The sequence below is a fragment of the Gopherus flavomarginatus genome, chromosome 2, assembly GCF_025201925.1.
Source record: "Gopherus flavomarginatus isolate rGopFla2 chromosome 2, rGopFla2.mat.asm, whole genome shotgun sequence".
Lineage (NCBI taxonomy): Eukaryota > Metazoa > Chordata > Testudines > Testudinidae > Gopherus > Gopherus flavomarginatus.
In genome coordinates this window covers 15,148,122-15,174,686 of record NC_066618.1, presented here as the reverse complement: position 1 = coordinate 15,174,686, position 26,565 = coordinate 15,148,122, and the positions used below count along the sequence as shown (strand labels likewise).

General features: G+C 40.7%; 1 protein-coding gene across 3 annotated transcripts in view; it reads right to left on the bottom strand.

Annotated features, from left to right (window-relative positions):
* LOC127045478 (sodium channel protein type 5 subunit alpha-like) overlaps positions 1-26,565 on the bottom strand; it is a 365,137-nt gene that overhangs the window by 143,727 nt on the left and 194,845 nt on the right. For all 3 annotated transcript variants that reach the window (XM_050941520.1, XM_050941519.1, XM_050941518.1), the window contains one exon: positions 8,613-9,089. In XM_050941520.1, coding sequence (XP_050797477.1) covers positions 8,613-9,089 — 477 coding nt within the window. The remainder of the gene's footprint in view (positions 1-8,612; positions 9,090-26,565) is intronic.

The window sequence follows — 26,565 nt, the reverse complement described above, 5'->3', positions numbered from 1 at the left end:
CAGTATGGTTGCTCAGAGCTCCAGTATGGAACTGGAGAAAAGCCTGTTGAGAGTTTTTGGGTTAAGTTTAGAGGCGAGAGCAACAAGGGTGATGTTGTGGTGGGCATCTGCTATAGACCACCAAACTGGGAGGATGAGGTAGATGAGGTTTGTTTTGGACAACTAACAGAAGTTTCCAGATCACAGGCCCTGGTTCTCATGGGGGACTTCAATCACCCTGACATCTGCTGGGAGAAAAATACAGCAGTGCACAGGAAATCCAGGAAGTTTTTGGAGAGTGTTGGGGACAATTTCCTGGTGCAAGTGCTAGAGGAACCAACTAGGGGCTGTGTTCCTCTTGACCTGCTGCTCACAAACAGGGAAGAATTGGTAGGGGAAGTAGAAGTGGGTGGCAACCTGGGCAGCAGTGAACATGAGATGATTGAGTTCAGGATTTTGACAAAAGGAAGGAAGGACAGCAGGAGAATATGGACCCTAGACTTCAGAAAAGCAGATTTTAACTCCTGCAGGGAAATGATGGGCAAGATCCCCTGGGAGGCTAATATGAGGGGGAAAGTAGTCCAGGATTGATGGCTGTATTTTAAAGAAGCCTTATTGAGGGCACAGGAACAAACCATCCCGATGTGTAGAAAGCATAGCAAATATGGCAGGCGACCAGCTTGGCTTAACAGAGAAATTTTCGATGAGCTTAAACACAAAAAGGAAGCTTACAAGAAGTGGAAACTTGGACAGATGACTTGGGAGGAGTATAAAGATATTGCTTGAGCAAGGAGGTGTGAAATCAGGAAGGCCAAAGCATAACTGGAGTTGCAGCTAGCAAGGGATGTGAAGGGTAACAAGAAGGGTTTCTACAGGTATGTTAGCAACAAGAAGGTGGTCAGGGAAAGTGTGGGACCCTTACTGAATGGGGGAGGCAACCTAGTGACAGATGATGTGGAAAAATCTGAAGTACTCAATGCTTTTTTTGCCTCAGTCTTCACGGACAAGGTCAGCTCCCAGACTACTCCACTGGGAAGCACAGCATGGTGAGGAAGTGAGCAGCCCTCAGTGGTGAAAGAACAGGTTAAGGACTATTTAGAAAAGCTGGACATACACAAGTCCATGGGGCCAGATGCAATTCATCCAAAGGTGCTATGAGAGTTGGCTGATGTGATTGCAGAGCCATCGGCCATTCTCTCTGAAAACTCGTGGCAATCAGAGGAGGTCCCGGATGATTGGAAAAAGGCAAATACAGTGCTTATCTCTAAAAAAGGGAAGAAGGGGAATCCGGGGAACTACAGACCAGTCAGCCTCACCTCAGTCCTTGGAAAAATCATGCATTAGGTCCTCAAGGAATCCATTTTGAAGCACTTGGAGGAGAGGAAGGTGATCAGGAACAGTCAACATGGATTCACCAAGAGCAAATCATGCCTGACCAACCTGATTGCCTTCTATGATGAGATAATTGGCTCTGTGGATGAGGGGAGAGCAGTGGACATGTTATTCCTTGACTTTAGCAAAGCTTTTGATACAGCCTCTAACAACATTCTTGCCAGCAAATTAAAGAAGTATGGATTGGATGAATGGACTATAAGGGGATAGAAAGCTGGCTAGACTGTCGGGCTCAAAGGGTAGTGATCTACAGCTCGATGTCTAGTTGGCAGCCAGTATCAAGTGGGGTGCCCCAGGGGTCGATTTTATTCAACATCTTCATTAATGATCTGGATGATGGGATGGATTGCACCTTCAGCAAGTTTGCAGATGACACTAAGCTGGGGGGAGAGGTAGATATGCTGAAGGGTAGCGACAGGGTCCAGAGTGACCTAGGCAAATTGGAGGATTGGGCAAAAAAAATCTGATGAGGTTCAACAAGGACAAGTGCAGAGTCTTGCACTTAGGACAGAAGAATCCCATGCACTGCTACAGGCTGGGGACCGACTGGCTAAGCGGCAGAAAAGGACCTGGGGATTACAGTGGAAGAGAAGATGGATATGAATCAACAGAGTGCCCTTGTTTCCAAGAAGGCTAATGGCATATTGGGCTGTATTAGTAGGAGTGTTGCCAGCAGTTCGAGGGAAGTGATTATTTCCCTCTATTTGGCACTGGTGAGGTCACATCCAGAGTACTGCATCCAGGTTTGGGCCCTCACTACAGAAAGGATGTGGATAAATTGGAGAGAGTCCAGTGGAGGGCAATGAAAATTATTAAGGGGCTGGGGCACATGACTTATGAGGAGAGGCAGAGGGAACTGGGCTTATTTAGTCTGCAGAAAAGAAGAGCCGAGGGGTGGGGGGTGGATTTGATAGCAGCCTTCAACTAATTGAAGTGGGGGTTCCAAAGAGGATGGCACTAGGGTCTTCTTGGTGGTGGATGATGACAGAACAAGGAGTAATGGTCTCAAGTTGCAATGAAGGAGGTCTAGGTTGGATTTTAGGAAAAACTATTTTACTAGGAGGGTGGTAAAGCACTGGAATGGGTGACTAGGGAGGTCATAGAATCTCCAATAGACTCATAGACTCATAGATTCTAGGGTCAGAAGGGACCAATGTGATCATCTAATCCGACCCCCTGCACAAAGCAGGCCACAGAACCCTACCCATCCACTTCTATAACAAACCCCTAACCTATGTCCGAGTTATTGAAGTCTTCAAATTGTGGTTTGAAGACCTCAAGCTGCAGAGGTTTTTAAGGCCTGGCTTGACAAAGCCTTGGCTGGGATGATTTAGTTGGTGTTGGTCCTGCTTTTAGCAGGGGGGTGGACTAGATGACCTCCTGAGGTCTCTTCCAACCCTAACCTTCTGTGATATCCAAAAAACCTGCCAAATCATCATCAAAAGCTCATTTCTCCACAAACTTGCACAATTTCTCTATAAAACTTAAAAAAATATTGGATAACAGGAAAGATGTGAATATTTTGAATATTGTCTTGAGGTAGAGTTTGATTTTTTCCAATAAAAAATTATGTTCACAGGCAGGAAATGCCAGAATTTTATCCTTGACCAACAGTGAAATTTAGGGCTTATGCACTGCCTAGGCTTCATGGTGGACCTCTGGACTCATGAGAATTTTACCCCAAATTAGCAAAATCAAATGGAAAGATTACCAGATAAACACAGATCATTTTCTACAGTTCTACTGTTGAGCTCTTTCTTTTATGGTACTAGACTTTACAAAGGAGAAGAGAGTTACCTATTCTATCACGACTCAAAGCAGTGTTTCTATCGTAGAGAAAGTTAACTAATTTCTTTCCCAACTTCTTCCAGTCCCATTTATTTTAATGTGGACACTAGTCTTGAAAAATAATTTTAATCACACTTCAGGTAGCAAAATTGTCAACCTATCTGTACACTATGAATCTATGAAAACCTCTGAACAACATCAGGTCATTGAGGAATTATAGAAACACTTGGTATACCATTAGAGAATATAAGTATTAGAGTGGTCAACAAAATATAAAAGGAACAGTTTAACATTGGAAAAGGTCATTTTGTCAAAATCAAAATGTTCTCCAGCAATGTGCCAATTTCATTGAAATTTTTGTTTGAAAAAAATCTGAAACAGTTTGAAATCAAAATAGAGTATTTCAGAATAGATTATTTTGACTTTCTTGTTTTGCTTAGACTTTTATCTTATATTATTGTTATTATATACATATTTAATATAATATATTATATATAATATTATAATGCTTTGACATGAAACATTTTAACATTATCAAAACAAAATGTGTCATGGATTAATAGATTCCAAGGTCAGAAGGGTCCACTGTAATAATCTAGTCTGACCTCCTGTATAACACAGGCCAGAGAGTTTCCCCTCTATTCCTAGAGCAGATCTTTTAGAAAAACAACCAATCTTCATTTAAAAATTGTCAATGATACAGAAGCCACCACAATTCTTGATAAATTGTTCCAATGGTTAATTACCCTCACTGTTAAAAGTTTTTTTTTCCAGTCTGAATTTGTTTAGCTTCAACTTCCAGCCATTGGATCGTGTTGTACCTTTCTCTGCTAGATTGAAGAGCCCATTATTATATATTTGTTCCTTGGGTAGATACTTGTAGTCTAACAAAGTCTCCCTTTAACCTTGTCTTTGTTAAGCTAAATAGACTGAACTCCTTGAGTCTATCACTCATGTATAACCTCTCTACTCCTATTAAAGATTCTCCTATTTATTTAATCACATTACTTCTTTTGGTCACAGTATCACACTGGAGCTCGCGTTCAGCAGATTATCCACCACAACCCCCAAATCTTTTTCAGGGTCATTACTTCCCAGGATAGAGTCCCCCACTGTGTAAGTATGGCCTACGCTCTCTGTTCCCACGTGTATACATTTAGCCATATTAGAACTCATAGTTTGTTTGCACCCAGCTTATGAATCCATGAGTTATGTTGAATCCCTGCTTTGTATCAATGACCTGTACACTTCATTATTTACCACTCCACCAATTTGTGTGTCATCTGTAAACTTTATCAGTAATTATTTATCTTCAAGCACACTGATAAAAATATTAAATAGCACAGGGCCAAGAACCAATTCTTGAGGGACCCCAATAGAAACATACTCGTTTAATAACAATTCCCCCTTTTCAATTATATTGAAACCTATCAGTTAGCCAGTTTTTACCCATTTAATGTGTGCCATGTTTAATTTATATTGTTCTAGTTTACAGACGTCTAAGTATATTATGGCAATACTTTTATCTTTATCAACCAAACTTGTAATCTCATAAAAAAGAGATATCAAGTTAGTTTGACAGGATCTATTTTCCATAAACCCATGTTGATTAGCATTAATTATATTACCCCTCTTTAATTCTTTATTAATCAGGTCCCATATCAGCTGCTCTATTATCTTTCCCAGGATCAATGTCAGGCTGACAAGCCTATAGTTACCAAGGTCATTTCAGTTACCCTTTAAAAAAATCAGTACATTGGCTTTCTTCCAGTCTTCTGGAACTTCCTCAGTCTTCAAAACTAACTCAATATTAACATTAATGGTACAGTGAGCTCCTCATCCAGCTCTTTTAAAATTCTTGGATGCAAGTTATTGGGACATACTGATTTAAAAATGTTTAATGTTAGTAGTTTCTGTTTAATGTTCTCTAGAGATATTAGTGGAATACAAAGAATGTAGACGAGGCTATATTATCTATTTTTCCCCAAATACAGAACAGAAATATTTATTGAACATTTCTGCCTTTTCTGCATTATTACTGATAATTCTACCATTTTTATCTAGTAATGGACCAATACCATTGGTGTGTGTGTGTGTGTGTGTATATATTACCAATGTATATTACAGCTGCCGTAAGTTCTCCTCTAAAGCAGGTCACTTTAAAAAAAAACAAAACCAAAATGGCCTTCTTCCTCAGTTGTGGTATCCTGGCTTTTTGGGGCATGTAGTAAGATGTTCTTAACTGATTCATCATTATCATTCACATTTTTATGATACATTTTTTCCTTAAGGGTTCAATAAGGACATTTTGATGTTTCTCATTAGAAATGATTCAGAACTTCCATTCTGCAAAAACTCTGACTTTTCATCCCTGTCATAAATGGATAGTTAAGAGTTAATGGAACAGAAGTACTTCATATCTCTTTTGCCTGTAAAGAGTTAACAAGATCAGTGAGCCAGGCTGTCACCTGACCAGAGGACCAATCAGGGGACAGGATACTTTCAAATTTTGAGGGAGGGAAGTTTGTGTGTGTGCTGTTAGTGTTTGGTGGTTGTTCTCTCTGGGGGCTCAGAGGTGCAACCAGGTTTCTCTCCAATCTCTCCGATACAGGCTCTTATAAGTTCAGACTAGTGAGTACTAGGTAGATAAAGCGAGTTAGGCTTATGGTTGTTTTCTTTATTTGCAAATGTGTATTTGGTTGGAAGGAGTTCAAATGTGTATTTGGCTGAAAGGAGTTCAAACTGGTATTTTGCTGAAAAGATTTTAATTTGTATGTGTATACTTAGGCTGGGAGGGTATTCCCAGTGTCTATAGCTGAAAGACCCTGTACCTATTCCATATTTTAAATTTACAAAGATAATTTTTACTGTTTTTCTCTCTTTAATTAAAAGTTTCTTGTTTAAAAACCTGATTTTTTTTTTATTCTGGTGAGACCCCAGGGGATGGGGTCTGGATTCACCAGGGAATTGGTGGGGAGAAAGGAGAGAAGGGGAGAGAGAGGCTACTTTCTTTCTGTGTTAAGATTACTGTCTCTCTCAGGGAGAATCTGGGAGGGGAAGAGAGAAGGAGGGGGGAAGGTGCATTTTCCTCTCTGTTTTAAGATTCAAGGAGTTTGAATCGCAGTGAACTTCCAGGGTAACCCAGGGAGGGGAAGCCTGGAAAAGGCAACGGTGGGGGAAAGGGTTTTACTTTCCTTGTGTTAAGATCCAGAGGGTCTGGGTCTTGCGGGTCCCCGGGAAAGGTCTTTGGGGGGGACCAGAATGTACCAGGCACTGGAATTCCTGGTTGGTGGCAGCGCTACAGGTCCTAAGCTGGTAATCAAGCTTAGAGGAATTCATGCTGGTATCCCATCTCTTGGACGCTAAGGTTCAGAGTGGGGAATAATACCATGACAATCCCAATTCGGGATGTAAACAACTTTCTATCAACATTTCCTGCAGGATGGAAATTCCATTTTCCAACCAGCTCTAATACGTATAGTACAATTCTGATTCTATATTTTCTTGCTACAATAACATGAAATGAGCTAGTACTTACCTATGAGAGAGAGGCCAACAGCTACATGAATGCGTAAAAATGCAGTGCAGTCTAACTATACTGGAAATAAATGTTTTTGTACTTTTTCCTCAGATCCTGTTGTGAAACTTCACCAAGCTCCAATGAGAAGACACTGCATTTTAAGTTGTGACTGTACTCACTATCATTTATTAGCTTGAAAAGCATGGCATATAGTACTAGATATATTTCTAGGTGAAGGGTCAATGAACGTATGCCTTTTTGTTCATCTGATGAGCAAACAAGAATATTTAACTATATACCACAACCCCCCTGCCTTGAACTGATGTACAAAGACAAGAAACTTTTTTTTCAAATCTCAGTTAGAAATAGATGGTATCTCCAGAAAAATAATATGAATTTCAGGCAATCAGTAATATCAGATTAAACAATAATAACAAAGCCACCATACTCTAAGGCTAAGTATTTAGGGTTTATCTTACAAGGTACTCTGCCCATATTCAACTATTATGGAGGAGGGGAAAGAGATTTCAAAGAGAACACAAACATTGTCAGTAGCAATCATTCTATTTAGTAACTATCACACATTTGTTTTATGTATGCTTACTTGCCTTCTTTTAGCTATAACTAGGGAGCAACTGACAGGACCTATCAGAGGTTAAACAATGCACCTGCTGTTAAGAATACAGCCAAAATGAACAAAGCCAAAACAACAAATAGTCACACTCAGGTTTAGATTTAATTTACTTTACTTTCCATGCCACCTTCACTGAAACTGAAGATTTTAATACACATCCCTTAAATAAGGTAAAAGAAAAGCAACCCTTTAAAGGTATGTCCAAATATTTTCTGACTGCATATTTCATTATCCTGATGTCTATTTGGATGACGTGGCTTGATAACATTTAGAGTTCTAATTCTCCATCTTCTCTTTTATCAGTTCATCAATACGGCAATACTGGCTGGCAACAGCGTGTAATAAGCTTTCCCATAGTGAAGCATTAGAGGTTAACATTGATCTATTTATGACTCTCTACTTGGTTATTTGGTTATACTTTCTTCACATAACACATCTCTAAGAATAGTGCTGGTGTTTGAACTATCTTCCCTACAACTCTGAGACCCAAAAGAACTTCAGCTTGATGCAAAGAGCCCACTGCAGTCCATGGGTTTCCATTTACATCAATGGGTGCTGGATCAGAGCTAATGGTTTTGGTTGCAACCTGATTAACTCTGATCCATGAAATGGAGAGGTAGAGCGGTTCAAAAAGGGGACGGAGAAGATTTGTTGTGAATGATTTTTCTCTGTTTTTCATCAAAATTTCAAAACATTAAGAATTTTCCAACCAGCTCTATTGAGAGCTCTGTAGAATAAGTACGTTTACAGTGTCAAACTAAGGCATCTTACTAAGTCGTTTTTTGCCTCTCTTGAAAACATGCTTCCTAAATCAGCCACTATGTGCTCCTACACATGGTCACATCAGTATTTGCATGGTTCATCCCCTTTAAACAAAACTACTTGGGGCTGAAGTTCTGCTACAAAAACCAAATCAAGACACCTTCCCCTCTGATGTATGGAAACTTTTATTTTAAATTGTTAGAGAACATAAGGGCCCTTTCCAACATTCCTGTGATTTGAACTAAAGAAGAACTGGGGCTGGATGTGAGAGGGTATTTAGTTACTCTTGTTAATCTAATTCATTTAGACATAGTGAAAGCATACAATGATAGGAGACGTCCCTTTGTTAAAGGCTGAATTTCGCCCTTGGATATGCACACGTAACTTCTACTGAAGTTAATGAGAGTGGCAAGTACATATCTAAGGCAGGATTTGGTCTTAAATGTTTGCATTATGAGCCATGGATCTAGAGTTGGATGTGGAAATGGATGTCTTCTCAGTAACCAATGCTATCAAACATACATTTTGGCTCCTTACCTGTTCCATTTCTGTGAATGTGCTCTGCTCCTCATCATCTTCTTGATCTTCAATATCAGACTCCCCCACAGCAATGGGAACACAGATGGACAGGTCAGGGTTGGTCAGAAAATCATCACTGTCACTAATCACTGGGAGTTTCTGCCCATTTTTGTCAGTTCCATCATCAGCATAGTTCTCTGTGTGATTCTCCACATCTTTACCAATCTCTCCAGTGGTATGGCTGTTCACATAGTTGTGAAGAACACCTGTGTTATGGGCAGAAAGTTTAATCATTGCCTTCTTTTCAGCTGTTGTCTTCGGATGCCTAAGTAAATTACAACAGAAATCCCGTGTTGTGTTTTTCAGATACTGAAGCCCCCTGTTGATCCGAGCAAAAGCGAGCTGCAGATTGTTCATCTCTCCATCTTCATCCGGTGCTGAAAGGTTGTCAGCGCTAAAAGAACTCAGTAGCAAGGCAAGGAACAGGTTGAGCACCTGAAATTAAATAGAGTCAAAAGAAAATCAATGGTACTATCATTTTGAAAATTAACACTTAGGCTTGGAAACTATAGGGTTTCATTCTGATCTCACTTACACCAACGAAACTCCATTCACATCCATGGAGTTCCTCCTGATTTACAATGCAATGTAAGAAGAGAATTGGAATCCCATAGACCTTTAAAAATATATATTTTTCAGGAACAAAAGTTCAGCATAGACAGTAACACGTCCTGATCCTCCAAAAAGTTTAAAAGCAGAAAACAAAACTCAAAAACAGAAGAGAGGGATAATTTCCATATAGAGACATAGCTGAAAATATCCTCAAGTATTACTACAGAATACGCTTGACAACAAGACTAGTACTCCAGCTTTAAGGAGGAGTCTAATTGTATAGCTAAATGGTTTCTGGTAAGAAGCTGTAATAGAATACTGCAAGAAACAAGCTTCCAGGGCTTCCTTGATTTCTATTCAGCTTTACATTGTTATTTATATTTCACAGTATACAGTGACATAAATGTTCATGGCACTTAGTGATGGCAATAAATTTGGAAACACTTTCAAGTCTCTGCATTGGTTTTAACAGTTTTAGACTGAAATAAATGCACTTTCCTTTATTTTTAAGGATTTCTGATGCCATGTAGCAGAAGCAAATATACACTGGTAATGCATTTGGGATGCTCTCTCTTCACTTAGGACTTTAAGGGTGGAAAAGGCTGAATCTAATCTAGACATCATTCATCATGTGCTACAGCTCTACATTTAAAAACATAGACTATAGTGCAAATTAGATGGTGATAAAAACTTTAATTAACATTTGAGAAACATTTGATATGCAATCAGCACAGGCTAAGCACCACACTAACAACCCTATAGATCCATAACATCATAAGATACCAAGTTCAACACTTTCTATGGTGGCCTCTGATTTGGGCTGCTTGTGGTTTTGGGTGTCTGACTGAAACACCTTAGGCCTGAATCTCAGAGGTGTTGAGCATTCACAATGTAGCTGCCATTACTGGGAGCTGCCCTGCTCAGCATCTCTGAAAATCAGGCCCAAGGTGCCTAAAGGTTGGGCAAATTTTTGAAGTTTGAGTCACCTTCAAAACAGCTAGTCAAAGAATCAGAATTTCTTTTACTTACAAGTTCTTTCTTCTGATGCTAGGTATGTAACTGTGACAATACAGGGCCATAAGTGGCTGCATTAAATGCCTGTTTTGGTCTGTAACCAAAATGCAATTGACTTCTCAGATGGCGTGTTAGACTACTAAAGGGGCTCAGACAGTTCCAACACTCTCAGCCACAGGAGAGATACAGACATTAGGCCCATGATTTAAACCCACTGAGATTGAATGGGTATAATTGGCCAAACAGTGGAGCAGCTGTCATGGGACATCCTCCTGGATAGGCCCTAATGGATGCTCCTGCTGATCAGAGAAAAACAATTTGACTAGGGAGAGAGTCAGACAAACTCCCACATACACACAGGAAGATCTGGGATGGGTAAGAGAATATTAATTTGTTCTATTCTTTTCCTGTAACTTCAGTTCTATCTAATTAAGTTTGTAGTGAAGCGTAAGATTAGATTAAATGTGTGTGTCAGTTGTTTTTAATTTTAAACTTTTTTCTCTAATGCTTTGTTCCAACCGCTAAATAATACCACTCTATTTTAAAGAGGCTGTTGGTTGCAAGTTCCCCAAGGGAAAAAAAAAGGTGCCTAAAACTCAGTTGTACCTGCAGGGTGATAAGTGGCTGGTTCAGCATGGGGCAGCATTCTTGGATCATTGGCCTAAGGCTATGTCTACATTACAAATTACTTCGGTATAACATGTTGCTCAGGAGTGTGAATAATCCAAACCCCTAAGCGACGTAAGTTATACAGACCTACATGCCAGTGTGGACAATGCCACCAACATAGCTACCCCATTAAGCCAACGAGAGAGCTCTTTCCAGTTGGCTTAGAGCATCTTCACCAGCAGCGCTATAGCAGTACAATTGCATTGGTGCAGCTGCATTGCTGTAAATGATATAAAGTAGACATAGCCTAAGAGTGGAAGAATCACATGATTCCACCCCAGACAGGTAAGGACAAGAGGCTGAACATCTATAGTGGATGAACTCAGAAAACAGGCAGAGATGCAGCTAGCTCTGCTACTGCACCAGTTGCTGTGACTAAATTTAAAGTTAAAAGACAATTATCCAAAATAAAATGTTAAGAAACAGTCTGGTATCCCCTTGATTTCTACCTGAACAACCAACCAATGAATGAAATATATGCTAGGGTTAGGGTTGCTAACTCTGGTTGGACAAATCCCTGGTGATTTCATCATATGACATCATATATAATTAAAGATTAATCTTTAATTCCTGGAGACTCCAAGACAATCCTGGAGGGTTGACAACTCCAACTAGGGCCTTGGAACTCACATGGAGTTTTCAGCATAGCCAGTTTTCAATGCCTTTCCCAGTGCAATGGACTTTTGTGAAGGAAGTTTATTCTTGCATGCTGCCACAGTTTAGGTCTGTACAAAAAACAAGTCAGCTCCTCCTTTCTGATTAACTTTTAGTTGAGATTTTTATTAGTATACATTAAATAATACAAAAATGTGTTCATGCTGGCACAAAACTTTTCAGATAGCTAGAAGTTTCTCTTTCTCTTTTTAATTACTCAAAATGTATGGACTGGAATTTTGCAAACCAGCATGGCCTTAATTACACTGGTAATACTTTATCTGAAGTGTCCTATAATTATTAATTCACAAAGTATTCACTGTAATCACAATGATTATAATGAATGCATTTGGCATTAATGCAGATGCCCCTTGTCCTTTAAGAATTATATTTGCCTTTCTTGAAACCTAAAAGACATGTTTGAACAAACTACAAACTAAAGTGAAATTAAAGCTAATTGTTTGGTAGCTAGTCAGCTTTTGGATTCTGTAAACTCATGTTCAGTACAGAATGCAAAACAAATAGTGTGTGTGGTTCTCCTTTGTCATACTCAACATTTAAAATGGTAGAGTTCTCTGTCTCTTGTGCTCAATTGGAGGTATTCAAAGAGATGTAGTCTATCAGGTAATTAAAAACCAAGCAATTAGATGTATTGTATATCAGCTGTACACTGATCTGGACACATATACATAGAAACAGAAAATATAATGGTGAGCAAGCTACCAAGAGAGTCATTATGTAGGTCCTAGGACACAGTTGCTAAAGGCAGAGCTATCCATCAGTGTGGTAAGAGGATCTCTAAACAGCACAATCTCAAAGATCTGCTGGAAGCATCCTAAGGATGAAGTGAAATCAATATCAATCTTCCTCAAGTTACTGCTTTTTAAACCTTGGAGACTTGATTTCCTGATGTATTACACATTTTTCAGCCACTTGCACCTATGCATAGTGGATGTAAAACATTCTGATTTTAGCAACCCTTCACACCCACTTTGTATAATGTATAAATGACTACACAAGGAACACAGTAAGGAATCAGGTCCAGTATCAACTTCCCTTTTGGCATGGAACATGACAAATTGCGGATGATCATGATTTATTACTGATTGACTACTGCTGTCATTAGTTGAAATAAACTCAGTTTGCTGTTAGTCTATTAATTACTGCTTTTCGGGGTCTTTTCCATAGCTGCATAAATGTATACAAACACACCTGCAGCTGCATACAGTGGATCTCATTTTTAGTATTATTTATCATGGGTTATCAAATCAATATCATTTACTTCTCTGAAATGCAGCTGACATTTTGCACAAAGACCTATTTACAGTTCAAGCTTTTCACAAAAAATAAGCCTCAGATATCATTCTCTCTCTCTTTTATGAAGATATTGCATCCGAAGTGTATTCTTCGGTGTTTAAACAGAGTGAACTGCTTTATAAATACTCCATATTTACCAATTCCCATCATTTCACCTTATGCTACATTGTGCAGAGAGGCCTGATTTTCAGAAAGTGTTGGGCACCACGCTCTGAAAATGAGCTCCCTTTGCAGTATCTCAAGCTAGGAACCCAAAATTGAGATATATATGATCTTAAATATGTATCCAAATAATTGCTAGCTAGCCCTTATATAGTGCTTTTCATCAGTAGATCTCAAAGGACTTCACAAAAGAGGGCAATTATCCCCATGTTACAGATGGAGGAACGGAGGAACAAAGAGTTGAAGTCACTTACCCAAGGTTAGCCAGCAGACCCGTGTGAGACCCAGGAACAGAAATGGAGTGCCAGTCTAGTGTTCTATCTTCTAGGCCAGCTTTTCTCAAATTGAGGGTCCAGACCCAAAAGGGGGTTGCAAGGCTATTGTAAGGGGGTTGTAGTATTGCCAGCCTTACTTCTGCACTGCCTTCAGAGCTGGGTTCCCAACTCTGAACGCAGAGCCACCACCAGCAGCAACACAGGAGTAAGGGTAGCAATACCATACCATGGACAGGACACAGGGGATGGTGCCAAAGGTGTCTTTAAGCTACCTTTAAGGTAATAAAATCTGGGAACACAAGTCAGAGCAGGGCAAAGGCAGCTCTAATTTATGCCTGGCTGCTTACAGACCTATAGGACCATTCTGGCAGCTAGACAGGCAGATTGCTCATTTACACCAATCACATCTCCTGCAAGGGGTGGGGGATAGAAGCAAAAGTATAGAGCTGCTCTGAGGTCTCTGAGGATTCCAACATATGTAAGAGGACTCTCCAGATAGACAGATAAGCAGGTTTTCTAGCGGGATTGCGGTAAAAGTCTGGCCTGTGTTAAATTTGATTTTACTTGTATCACTTTGTCTTGCAAAACAAGAAAAAATGTGGGGTTAGATTATCAAAGCCTTTACTCAACTGCAGGTGAGTAAGTGGGAGTAAGGCTTTATACTTGGCCTGCTCAGATTGTGACTCTGGCTGTGGTCAGGAGACCAAGGTCTACTCATTTGGTATTCCCTTCTGTGGGTGGGAAGGGGGCAGGAAGAGTGCAGTACCACCCTCCTCCTACCCACCTGCTAGCTAGAGTAGCCAGTTAGGTGCAGAGGAGTAAAACACTCCACGAGCAGAGTAAAATGCTCTCAGATCAAAATGGGAGCTGGAGAGGTATTAGGACTCTCTTTGTCATGGTTTGTTGTCTGGTCTGCTCCTGGTGTAGTGTAGCTACTATATGCTGCTCCTTACTCAGGGCAGATTGTAAAGTTACAATCTCCTGCTTTAAGATCCGTATGATTTTTAGAAAACTAAATGCCATGAAATAATTAATTTTTTAGAACAGTGAAATCAAAGAAGCTGCAAACAAACAACTCTGAGTGGGGCTTTTCTAAGTTAGAGCCAGGAAAGTATAATAAAAGGTCATCTAGTCCATTTCTCTGCCAAAGGAGGATTATTTCTTGTATTGGAAGTATATTTTCTAGTCCTTTGTACATTTTCACCCTGGGGCAAAATTTACTAAGAGAGAGCACTTCTGCAAAAAGCAATTTACATGCACAGTTATTTTCTATATTCCTTTTTCTATTATTTCAGCTATTCGTGCTTGGATAAGAGGCTTATTCTCTCCCAGCCCAGTTTCTCCTTTATCCTGCAGCGAAGTCATAATCCAAGGCTTGTGACATCTCAGTCTCTTGCTGTTGAAATGATCGTGATATCACAAATTCAGTATTATGGATTCACGGCACAATCCAACAGAATGAGAATACAGGATGGAGAAGGAAGAGCCCTTGTTTACAGTTTGTCACCAATTATTTAAAAATGTAGCAATGAAAATAAGTGCCAATTTGGATATGGTTTTCTTGGCCTGTGCACCATGTCTGTAGGTGACTGTGCTTGACATTACAAAATGGGTTGACACTTGGATGGGAGACATAAGGCACCTGGGAGCTGATGTTGATGAATCACAGTGATGCTGGACATTCGGTAGGAACTTCCTCTCATCAACTACTCATTGTTACATTTGTAAAACAATGTCCCTGTCTATTGATTTGTTAATTTTAACAAACTGAAATATAATGAAAACAGTGAGTTAGAACCTCATCTAGTATAAATCAGAATAGCTCCATAGAGGATCTGGTCTGCAATTTGTTATGCTAATAAAAATGATATTTTAGCCACAGAGAAAAGACTGGGTAAATCTAATTGGCCTGTTTCTTTCTCATATGCTGAAGTAAAACTGGTGTAACTCCAATGGATTCAGTAGAGTTACTATGGTTTACACTAGAGAGAGAGAGTAGAATGAGGTCCAATTCTTCTATCTTGATAGCTAAGAAGTTGAAAGAATTTTAATTTTATCTTGTAAATCAGTTCTGAATCAATAAACTAGAATGGTGCTAGCGGGCATTGCACTGCTGGAGATGCTGTCTTTGGGATGAGGGTAAAATTAAGATTCTGATCACTTGGTCCATTAAAGATCCCATGGCATTATTTGTAAGGGCTGTATCCTATAGCTGAGATGCAGGATGCATCTCATAAGAATGGCCATACTGGGTCAGACCAAAGGTCCATCTAGGACAGTATCCTGTCTTCCGACAATGGACAATGCAGGTGCCCCAGAGAGAATGAACGTAACAGGTAATCATCAAGTGATCCATTCCTTGTCGCCCACTCCCAACTTCTGGCAAACAGAGGCTAGGGACACCATCCCTGCCCATACTGGCTAATACCCATTGATGGACCTATCCTCCATGAACTTATCTAGCTTTTTTTTTTAACCCTGTTATAGTGTCAAGTAATTATATTACATTTTCCCTGCAGTTTTGAGCAGATGCAACATTCTTCTGCACATCCTGGCCTCTATAAGTTGTGTAAGGTAGATCAGTGATGTTAAACAAACAGCTGTGCTCCCCCAGATGTGTCTGCGTTTCGCTGGCAGGTAGAATTGCCCCCATCTCTCTCTCCCTTGTCACATGGGACGATAGTGAAATGTAATTAACAGGCCTGAGTCACCACTGCCATTTCATCCATTTTACACTGGTGTAACTTTGTTGGAGTAAGAGAGTGATGAATCAGACCCATTAATTACCCTTCACTACATCCTCGTATGATGCGTGAGAAATATATGGGGAGACAAGGTGATGTAATGCCTTTTACTGGATCAGCTTCTGTGGGTGAAAGAGATACGTTTTTGAACTACACAGAACTCTTCTGCAGGCATGGGAAAGGTACTCCCTTTCACAGTTAAATATAAGGTGGAAGAGGTTGTTTAGCATAAGTAGTTAATTTATATTGTAAGAGACCTTTCAAGGTGAAGTGGCCAGTTAGTACCTCTGCAGTCATACGACAGAAAAGGGGAGGTAGGGAGTTACAGATATTTGTAATAAGTCAGAAATCTATTGTTTTTATTAAGATCATGATTTTAGTGGTTAGCAAAGTTATGAATATAAGCTCCCAGGCTCTCCTTTTGATGGTGTTGTGCCCCTTTCCTTTGAGGACAAGGACTGAGAAATCACATATGGAATGATTGTTTGTGAAGTGTTCGTCCACCAGTTATACGCTGTTTTTGTCTGCTATCATTTTCCTCTGTGAGTTCATTTAAGAGCATAGTGATTGTCTGGTTTCATTCATGTAATGATTGAGACATTTAGTGTATTGGATGATGTGATAGACATGTGTAGGACTCAGGGATCTTGAAAGTTATCATGCAAGAAATCCAAAACAATTATATATATATATAAACTGATGAAAGCCATCCAATACAAAAACAAAAAGTAGAACCAACCACAACTCCTCCACAAAGCACAGAACATCACCTCCAGGAGAAACCATAGTACCAGGACCCATCAAATGGATGTGTACAACAACTCAACATCATCAATTTATCAAGACTACACACAACTGCAGCTGAATTATCTGTAATCTCCAAGAGAATGAACTTCTGCCCCAACACAGAACTCGATACTACAACGACATGTGGAAAATGAGAACACTTCTTTTGCTGACTCCACCTCAAAAATTTCATTCACAATAATGATAATACCTCCCAGAAATACCAGACCCCAGCAATGGTAATAAGAAAAAAGAATCATCTGTCCGGACACCCCACATTGGATGAACCCACACACTTGATCATTACATTGAATACTTCAGGAAAAAAAATTGACTGTGAAATACTCAACAACATCCCATCACAGTCTCTCCACCACTGAGAAGACAGATATAGTCCCTGAAATCCAACCACCAGATAGTGATCAAACCATCAGATCAAGAGGGTGCCATCATAGTTCTCAACCATGATGACTATGTTAACAAGGCCAACCAATACTCTCCAGAACCACCTACTACAGAGAACTCAAAGGAAACCCCACACCACGGTTCACCCAGGAATTTAAGGATATCATCCAATCCTTCCAGAACAACTCCAAGAGAAACTCTATAACTTCACTCCCCACAAATCCATCCCACCGGCCTTCCACATTCTTTCCAAGATAGACAAACAACAGGAACCTAGGCAGACCATCATATCTGGCCATGGCACTCTTACTGAAGGAATATCAGTACCTACAGAAACTATCCTCAAACCACATACCACACAAAGGCAAGGTTCTTCCAGGACATGACAGACTTCCTCCAGAAACTCTGCAACATTAACAACCTCCCTTAGAACACCATCCTTCCATGAATGTCACCTCCGTATATACCAATATCCCTTACAATGACAGCATTGCTCTCTGCCTCAAATATCTACAAGCCAAAGCACAGCCTTCAGATATCCACTCTGACCACATTGCCAAACATCCTCACCCATAACAATTTTACATTCAACAACAAACACTTTTTCCAAACAGCCATGGATACCAGGATGACTCCACAGTATGCCAGCCTCTTCATGGTCTACCTTAAGGAAGAATTTCTGGAAAAATGCAGCATGAAGCCAATGATGTATCTGAGATATACTGATATTTTCATCCTCTGGACAGCGTTTAAAAGAGAACTGGATAAATTCATGGAGGTTCAGTCCATTAACGGGTATTAGCCAGGATGGGGTAAGGAATGGTTTTCCTAGACTCTCTTTGTCAGAGGGTGGAGATGGATGGCAGGAGAGAGATCACTTGATCATTACCTGTTAGGTTCACTCCCTCTGGAGCACCTGGCATTGGCCACTGTTGGCAGATAGCAAACTGGGCTAGATAGACCTTCGGTCTGACCCAGTATAGCTGTTCTTATGTTCTTATTACCTAAGCTCCTTCACAGATTTCCACCACAACTTCAACAACCACCACTCATCCATCAACCTCTCTGTAGAACACACCCACACCAGCATCAACTTTCCTGGACAGACAACTATACACGAGAAACACACAGATCACTACACTAACTTTCACAGATGCAGTAACCACTCCAGACACACCAAAAAATCTTATCTACAGCCAGGCACTCAGATACCACAAACCAGGACTGCCCTGAATCCTCGAAATCAGATCTGTTACTGTGAAAAATCTGCTAGGAAGGAGGTATTGCTCTATCTCTCACTGCATCCAGGGAAACTTCTATGAAGTCTAGATGTTGTGTGGGAGTCAAAATGGATTTGCTGAGTTCTATTTGGAGGCCCAGGCTGCCAAACAGAGACCACATCATCTTTACTGCCACCAACACTTCCTCATATGATCCGCCCCGATCAGCCAATCATCCAGATGTGGGAAAACTACTATCCTCAAACAATGTAGGTGGGCAGCAGCTACTGCCAGAACCCTTGAGAATACTCTGGGGACAGAACATAGGCCGAAAGGAAACACTCCGTATTTGTAGTGCTTGTTGTTGATTAGAAATTGAAGAAACTTTTTGTGTAAAGGGTGACTAGCAATATAAAAGTATGCATCTCGTAGATTGAGTGTCGCAAATCAATCTCCTAATTCTAATAAGAGAATTACTGCTGAAAGGGTCACCATCTTGAATTTCAGCTGTTCTGCACATCTGTTTAGAGACTTGAGGTCTAAAATTGGTCAGCATCCTCTATTCTTCCAGGGAAGCAGGAGCTACTTTGAACAGAATCCCCTTCCCCGTGCTATACAAGAACTGGTTCTATTGCCCCTAAACATCAAAGTGAGGTAACCTCCTGCAACAGCAATTGATCATGAAAAGGGTCCTTGAAGAGGGATGGGGAGGGGGAATGTGTAGGAAGGATAGATTTGGAATGGAGAGTGTATCCAAATGTTATGGCTTACAAAACCCAGTTGTCTGATGCTATATTCTCCCATGTTGCCTGAAAGCAGGAGAGGCATCATCCAAAAGGAGGGGGGAGCATATTATGTTACAGCTTTAAAATCATGTTGATTGGGCGGTTTAGACTCTGACCCAATACATCAAAACTGTCGCTAGGAGGACAGGGAGGGCCGGGAAGATATGGTTGCAGCTGAAGGTGATTTCTTTACAGAGTAGCTTGGCCTCTTGCATGGGGGCTTAGATGGTCTAAAGTAAGTTGAATACAGGGCTAGGCATGCTCTTCGTGCTATCTGAGACCTACTAAATCTCTTATTTAAAGCAGTATAAATCCCTAAGGATTGCAGTGTGCCTCTCAAGTCTTTTAATGTGTGGAGGGATGTATCTGTCGAGTCTGCAGAGAGCTTGCACTCATCAAAAGGCAGGTCTTTGATGGTACTTTGAACTTCTCTTGGGAAGCACAACAGTGCAGCCAAGATGCTCTCCTTATAACCACTGCAGTGAATATTGATCGAGCCGATGCATCTGCAGCATCCAAAGAGGTCTAGAGCGATGTTCTTGCCAGAAGCTGGCCCTCTTGTATAACCGCTTTAAATTGGTCATGATGTTCCTCTGGCAGGTGCTCAATAAATGAATTAAATTTGTTATAGTTCAGATAATGGTATTTGGCCACAAGTGCTTGATGGTTTGCTATTCTGAACTGAAGCATGACTGAAGAGAAAGATCGCAGGAGTGGCTCCAGGCCCCAGCACACCAAGCGCATGCTTGGGGCAGCAAGTCGTGGGGGGCGCTCTGCCGGCGCCACGAGGGCGGCAGGCAGGCTGCCTTCCGTGGCTTGCCTGCGGAGGTCTGCTGGTCCCGCGGCTTCAGTGGACCTCCCGCAGCGGGTCAGTTGATCCTGTGGCCTGCGGGAGGTCCGCTGAAGCCGCGGGACCAGCGGACCCTCCGCAGGCAAACCACTGGAGGCAGCCTGCCTGCCGTGCTTGAGGCAGCAAAATCCCTAGAGCCGCCCCTGAAAGATCGGTGACCAAAAAGATTGAGCCTTGTACAGTCCTTTCTGTCCAGGGTAGTCTTTGAGCTATGCAGTCTACCCTGTTCATTAATGACCTCCATCACCATAGAATTCAGAGCTGGGTGGTAAAATAGAAACTCTGATTCCCTGGCAGCAGGGTCAGGATGTGGGGGCTTGCTCTGCTCTGCCCACCCGGCATGCCAGCCAGGGAGTGAGGTTGGGGCACAGGGGCATGCATGCACGTACACACATGTCCACACACACACACACACCCTTCCATTCACTGGGAAGGCAGCAGAGCCAGCAGCTCAGCCGTATGTGATGTTGGGGGAGGAGGCACTGATGGGATACGATCCCTCGGAGATGTTCACCCACAGGCTTCTATATCCCACTGGATCGACCTGTGTTCCATTTAGTGATGGAGTCTGGTGCTGTCTTTGGTACATGGGATGCTGTTCAGCGAGTTAAAGGGCTCACAGCATGGTCCTTACAAAACAATCTATCTAACCAGGGGAACTACACAAAACCTTTGCCACGTCCTGGCTAGACTCAGCCAGGAATGTCACTGTAAATGGAAGTGAGGCTAGTATTACCCGGAAAGAGTTCCCTGCTTCTTAGCACTAGCCCCTCAGGTGTGTGGCAGTCAGTGGAAGGTGAAACACCTCAGGCACCTCTTCTAGGAGATGAGTTGTTTTCTCCAAGATGACTCTAAGGCTCAATGTGAATGAAAACTCCCAATCATCAGAGGCACACTCTCACAAGCACTGGAATTTGCATATTGCAAGGCCTTGGAGACATCATTTCCACAGAGATTCACCAGGCTCTAGTTCCACACAAGCAGCTTCTTGCATGCAAAATCACTGCCACTTTTGAAAAACTCAGGCCACTGCTTTCTGTAACCTAGCACGTGTGCGTTTGTGTGTGTGTGTGTGTGTGCGTATATGAGTGAGTGAGTGTGTTTGTGTGTGAGAGAGAGAGACAGAGAGAGGTAGTGGGCAGATATAATCCTTTCCATACTGCAGCCATGATGTTAATTCACACATGTTCCCAAAGGGTGCTCAACAGACATCAAAAAAGACCATAATTCACCAGTACAATTAGAACTCTAATAGTGTTATTTAGGCCAGCTCAAGCAGCTATCTAGGGACAAAATAAGACAATTAGAATGGCAAAATTGGTCTCAGCTAAGTGTGTTGTTAAGCCTGTTCTGGCAAGGCAGTTATTTACGGGATGTTATGGGCTCAATATTATGTTTGTGTTATGTCATCAAAGGTGTCATCAAAACCACCACAGTAGCCTCTTGATATTAACACCAGCCTCCTGAGTTACCATACAATGAACAGAAAAATGACAGGATTAAATTTAAAAGGGTAAATCTAGAGGTTCTTAGCAAGTGACTGCGTAGGCCCCAGTCTGGTATAGTGGGCTGATGGCTATGCTAGCATGGATAACAATGCAGAAATGAGGCCTTAGGGTGGAATTCACTCAGGTGCAGAGAGAAAGGACTTACTACAACAATCTGTAACCCTCTAACAACCCCCTAACACCAGTTGCTTTTCCCCCACTTCCTTTCTTCTCTACCATTGGAGTGGTGTTAACAGGCTGCTTCACCTGGAATAGTCCCTTGAAATATATGTTAACTACTTATGCTAACAATCTGTTCCACCTTGTGTTTTGCAGTGACACAGTGGGTTTCCCAGACCTGAAGAAGAGTTCTCTGCACAAGCTTGAAAGTTTGTTTCTCTCACCCACAGAAGTTGGTCCACTAAAAGATATAACCTCACTCACCTTGTCTCTCTTGTGTTTAAGGCACAAGTGCTGCACTCCATTAAGCCATATCAGCTTGTGGAAATCTTGTTCAGATTCCTTAATGAGGAGTCCCCAGACACTAGTATACATCCTGTACAAATACTGAATTTTATCTGTGAAGCAGAAACCAAATATACAGCTGCTTCCAACACTCAGGATACTTGCTCAGTTTTTCCATGAATAAAAAGCAAATCTCTATAACTGACTGTTACCAAGTACACTTCTTATATCAAGATATTAACACAACCCAAACTATTGGTTACCATAATTACTCAACACCAAACACCATGTTGTAGTTAACACAGGAATCAATTATTTAATTAGGGATATCATAGAGTGAGTCTTTCACTTTCCTTTAAGACTGTTCTGGCTAGACATTGCACTATTGACTTCCTAATATAAAATTGATAGTCACTGTCGAAAATGGAAATGGAATCATTATTGCATTGTAAAATATACCTGGTTTCTAAATTTGGGACAGTAGGAAACTAAGCACTGAGCAAGACGTTGCTATTTCATGCACCTTTAGTACACAATGTTACATCTTTTTCTTTCTGGAAGTCAACAATAAATTCTTTCATTTTGTAAACATTTTGTAAGCATAAAGAAGCCTAGCCATGACCCATTTTTAATCCTAGTAAGGGTAAGCTTCTATTTACATTCTATTCTTTACAATATGAGCTGGCACAGGTTCTTTCACCTATTTTTGAAAACGTTGGGCGACATCATGCATGAAATAATGATACACACTATGTAGCCAAAAAAGACTGAGAAAGAACAATGGAATTCAAAAGGTCTTCCAAAGGAGCTGACTTGACCATACTAGTTTAATAAAGGGTTATATGAAGAATTTAATTTCCAGTGACAATAATCTTATTGCAAAGAGAAATATAAAGGGAAACTTTAGATTGTGTGTTTCATAATTATGGGCTGATGCAGTTTAAGTACCTGCCTACTAGGCATCTCCTGTTACTACCTCTTATCTATTCCTATTTGGTTTCTCTTCAAATGAATGGGGCCTTTTCTGAGTGTACACAGAAGAGAGCAAAACCCTATTGAATTTTTTTGCACCTACCTCTGAAACATCTGGTGCTGGTCACTGGATATTAGACTAGATGAACCTCTGCTCAATTCCTATGCAAGAAGACTGCTGCCACATGGAACAGGGAAGAGAACTATTCATCCTCTCCATAAGTTCCTACTAAAGCCCAACTGAAGACTCCAGGCATGAAAATCTTCCCCAGAGTTTCCTGCTAAAGTACACACTTTTCTTTTTTTGCAACTTTGGGCCTTAATTTATGTTAATTGTCAGATCAATGGGTAATAGCGTCATTATAAATACTGTATTCCCCTCCAAGGAGATTGTTTTACTTTCAAAGTGGCACTTGTTAGAAACCCTTTTAATCAGTTCTTCCTTTTAAAAAAATGTTTCACCTGCATTTAAATGAGAAAATGTTTGTTATTAAGTGCTAAATAATTAGTTATTTCAGGACTGCATCATTTGGGCCAAACTCAGGTGCAATTTTTGGGTGGTACATCCCTGGGGAAATATAATGAAAAACAAGAAAATTGGCTACAGCAGTTCTAGTTCGGTGTAAAGAAAATCTGAAAAGAAAAGAAAACCTATGGAATCTTCCTATAAACAGTAGCCAGTGTACTAATTTCATGTTCATGCATTTCTGGTGCTAAGAAACTTTAATGACTTGAGGCCTCGTTCCTCTGGGATGAAACATCCTTTATTAATTTTATAATAAAAGATGCCCAAGCCTTGAAAACTTGTTGCAAAATGCTTTACGTGTTCTAAAAATGCTGGCATCTTGACAGATCTTCAGTCATTGACCTTATCTGTGCTTCGAACAAAAGCTACTGACCTTATCTTTGGTCCCCAGCATGCACCCTTTACTGCCACAGTGACAGCTCTAACAAGCTTTTGCCACTTAAATTCTTGAAATCTGACCTTTGGACTAAAACTTCCACCAGATATACTTATTAGAATTTGCATCTGTTGTGAGCACAGAAGTATTTTGACTTTATTGACCTTTGTCACCGGTCTTATGGCAGGGATAAATGATGGCACTACACAAAGGCCCTTTTCAGGTCTGGTTCTGACCTGCAGTGGCAGGCATGTACAGCTCGGGAAGATTCCCACATGTCTAAGTCCATGTTCCACCTTGCTCTTCCTCCAGCCCATACAAGGAGTGAGTGAACAAAGTGGTGCTGAACAGTGCCTTGTACAGATATGCCTGATGTCTGGTAATGTCTCAGACCTAGTCATTAAGGGCCAGATCCAAAGCCCAGTGAAGTCAGCTGGCATCTTTCCTCTGGACTTCAATGGGCTTTGATTGGGCCACAAGCCAGGACTTCTTGAAGTAAATGCACTTATCCACTGAGCTAGTCTAAGGATTTATATACAGTGAGAGTCCTCACTGCACCTAGGCAGTGGCTCACATAGAAACTTGACACCTTCTGACCCCTCCCTTAGAGAGACTGAAGGTAGGAGAGTGGAAATATTTGATATTTGCCTTGAAGAGGTCTCTTCGCTTTGTTGTCATGTACTTTAAAAAGAGAGAGAAAAAGTGACCCTGAATTTATATGATTAGGTAAACAATCTGGACATTTTCACCAAGTGCATAACTACTTGATAAAATGCATAATTACTGGATACTGGGTAGCTACATAGCTCTTGATGGTCCCCTCTCTTCCCCTAGTTTCCTTATTATCTGCATCGTGTCCCAGATGGAGATAGCCCCTGCCTCAGAAAGTATGCAATCTAAAAGATATTCACAGGAGCTGTGCAACACATTAAATTAGAAATGCATCCCAACTCATCATTTGTGCATTTTCTTGATGTTCTATTTACTTGATTGCAAACACTGAACAAAAAGCAACATTAGTATGCCCATCTAATCAAAATTAAATATTTATCACATCCCTAATGCTTTGGTTAGCAGCAGATCCCTTTGCTTTGTTGTTAAGTACTTGAAAAAGAGAGAGGAAAAACAACTCTGACTATATGTGATTAGATAAACAAACAAGTTGGACATTTTCATCAAGTACATAACCACTCAATGAAATGCATAATTACTGGCTACTAGGTACCTACATAGGGCTTAGGTAGACACTCATAGGAGGGGATTCAGGGTAGGAAGTCACCATGAGTTTTTCCTCAGACTTTTCTTCCCATTTTCTAACTGTCTGTAAAGTTCTGCACTCACATTTCTTTGCCCCTTGCAAACAGGCCATAGTTCCTGCCCATAAACCCAGTGGATCTCCCTTAGATAATTGGGAGGTCAGGGCCCCATGCTAGTTTTGCCTTCATACTGGCTCTGTGTCCATGTTGCCATTCCCCTCCTTCCCTGGTGGCATCTCTCTATTGGATCCATGCTGGCAGGACTTGTGGCTGTCCGTGGGACATGCTTCGAAGGGGTGTTCTCAGCTTCACAATGGGGGGCTATGGAAGGAAATATCTGCAGGACCAATAGGGTGTTAGGAAAAGACGCACCTCCCCACTCAGTCCTGAGCCCTATTACCCTGGCCTGCTCACTGCCTACCTGCGAGGTTTGAAGCAAGGGAGATGCTGCGGCAATGGTGGCTGATCCCTGCTTCCTTGTGGAAAGGGAGAGATCCAGACATGAATCCTAGGGGCTATGATTAGGGCCCTGTGTAAATTGTTATTTTTTTAAAAAATTTTAAATTGACTAACCTTATTTGTAAAATTCACTCAGTCCTTGGCACTGACTAGCTAAGGTAAATTTTTATATTAAAGACTTTGCTGTAGACATTTTCCTTTTAAAAATATTTTTAAAAATTACAGTGATATTGTGATATACACAGGGTTCTTATTATGAAAAGGCCCATATTTTGACTGACCTAACATTAATGTACATTTTATAAAAAAATGTCTACGTAGCCAGGATTTTTGTAGGGCTAGTGCAGACACTAGATAGATAAGCTATTCAGGAAGCCACAAAATCCTGGATGCCATTCTGGATTTGCTTTGTTATTCCTCTCAAATATTCATGGAGCATTACAACTATAGAAGCAGTTTTACAGGGCCTGTTCCTTGCCCAGTTTACGTCAGACAAACTTCAAGAGTGCAGATAAGAGATAAGGAAAGGAAAAGGGGTTATATATAGTTAGGCTTGGCAGAATTCAAGATTTTAAAATATAATTTTGACAGTTAAAATTGGTGTTTATTTTAAAGATTTTTAAAATTTCTATCAATTTAAATTTTCACAGTTTCAGGAAATTAGTGGGGGGAGGGTGTTAGAGAAGGGCCTGTCACAATAACTATTTAATGGGAGAAGAGACAGATTCAAAAAGTTAAAGTTTTACTGTTAAAACATAAATTGTCAATATCACAAAGTAAATATCCTTAAGTCAAACTCTAATAAGTTCTCCAGCAGCATTTTTCTTACTTTGCCTATATGTAAATTTCAATTATTGTGGATGAAAATATTTTTTTCAGTTTGTGTGTGCCCAGTGAGATAGATGTCTATTGACATGTACTGATAAAAATCTAATCC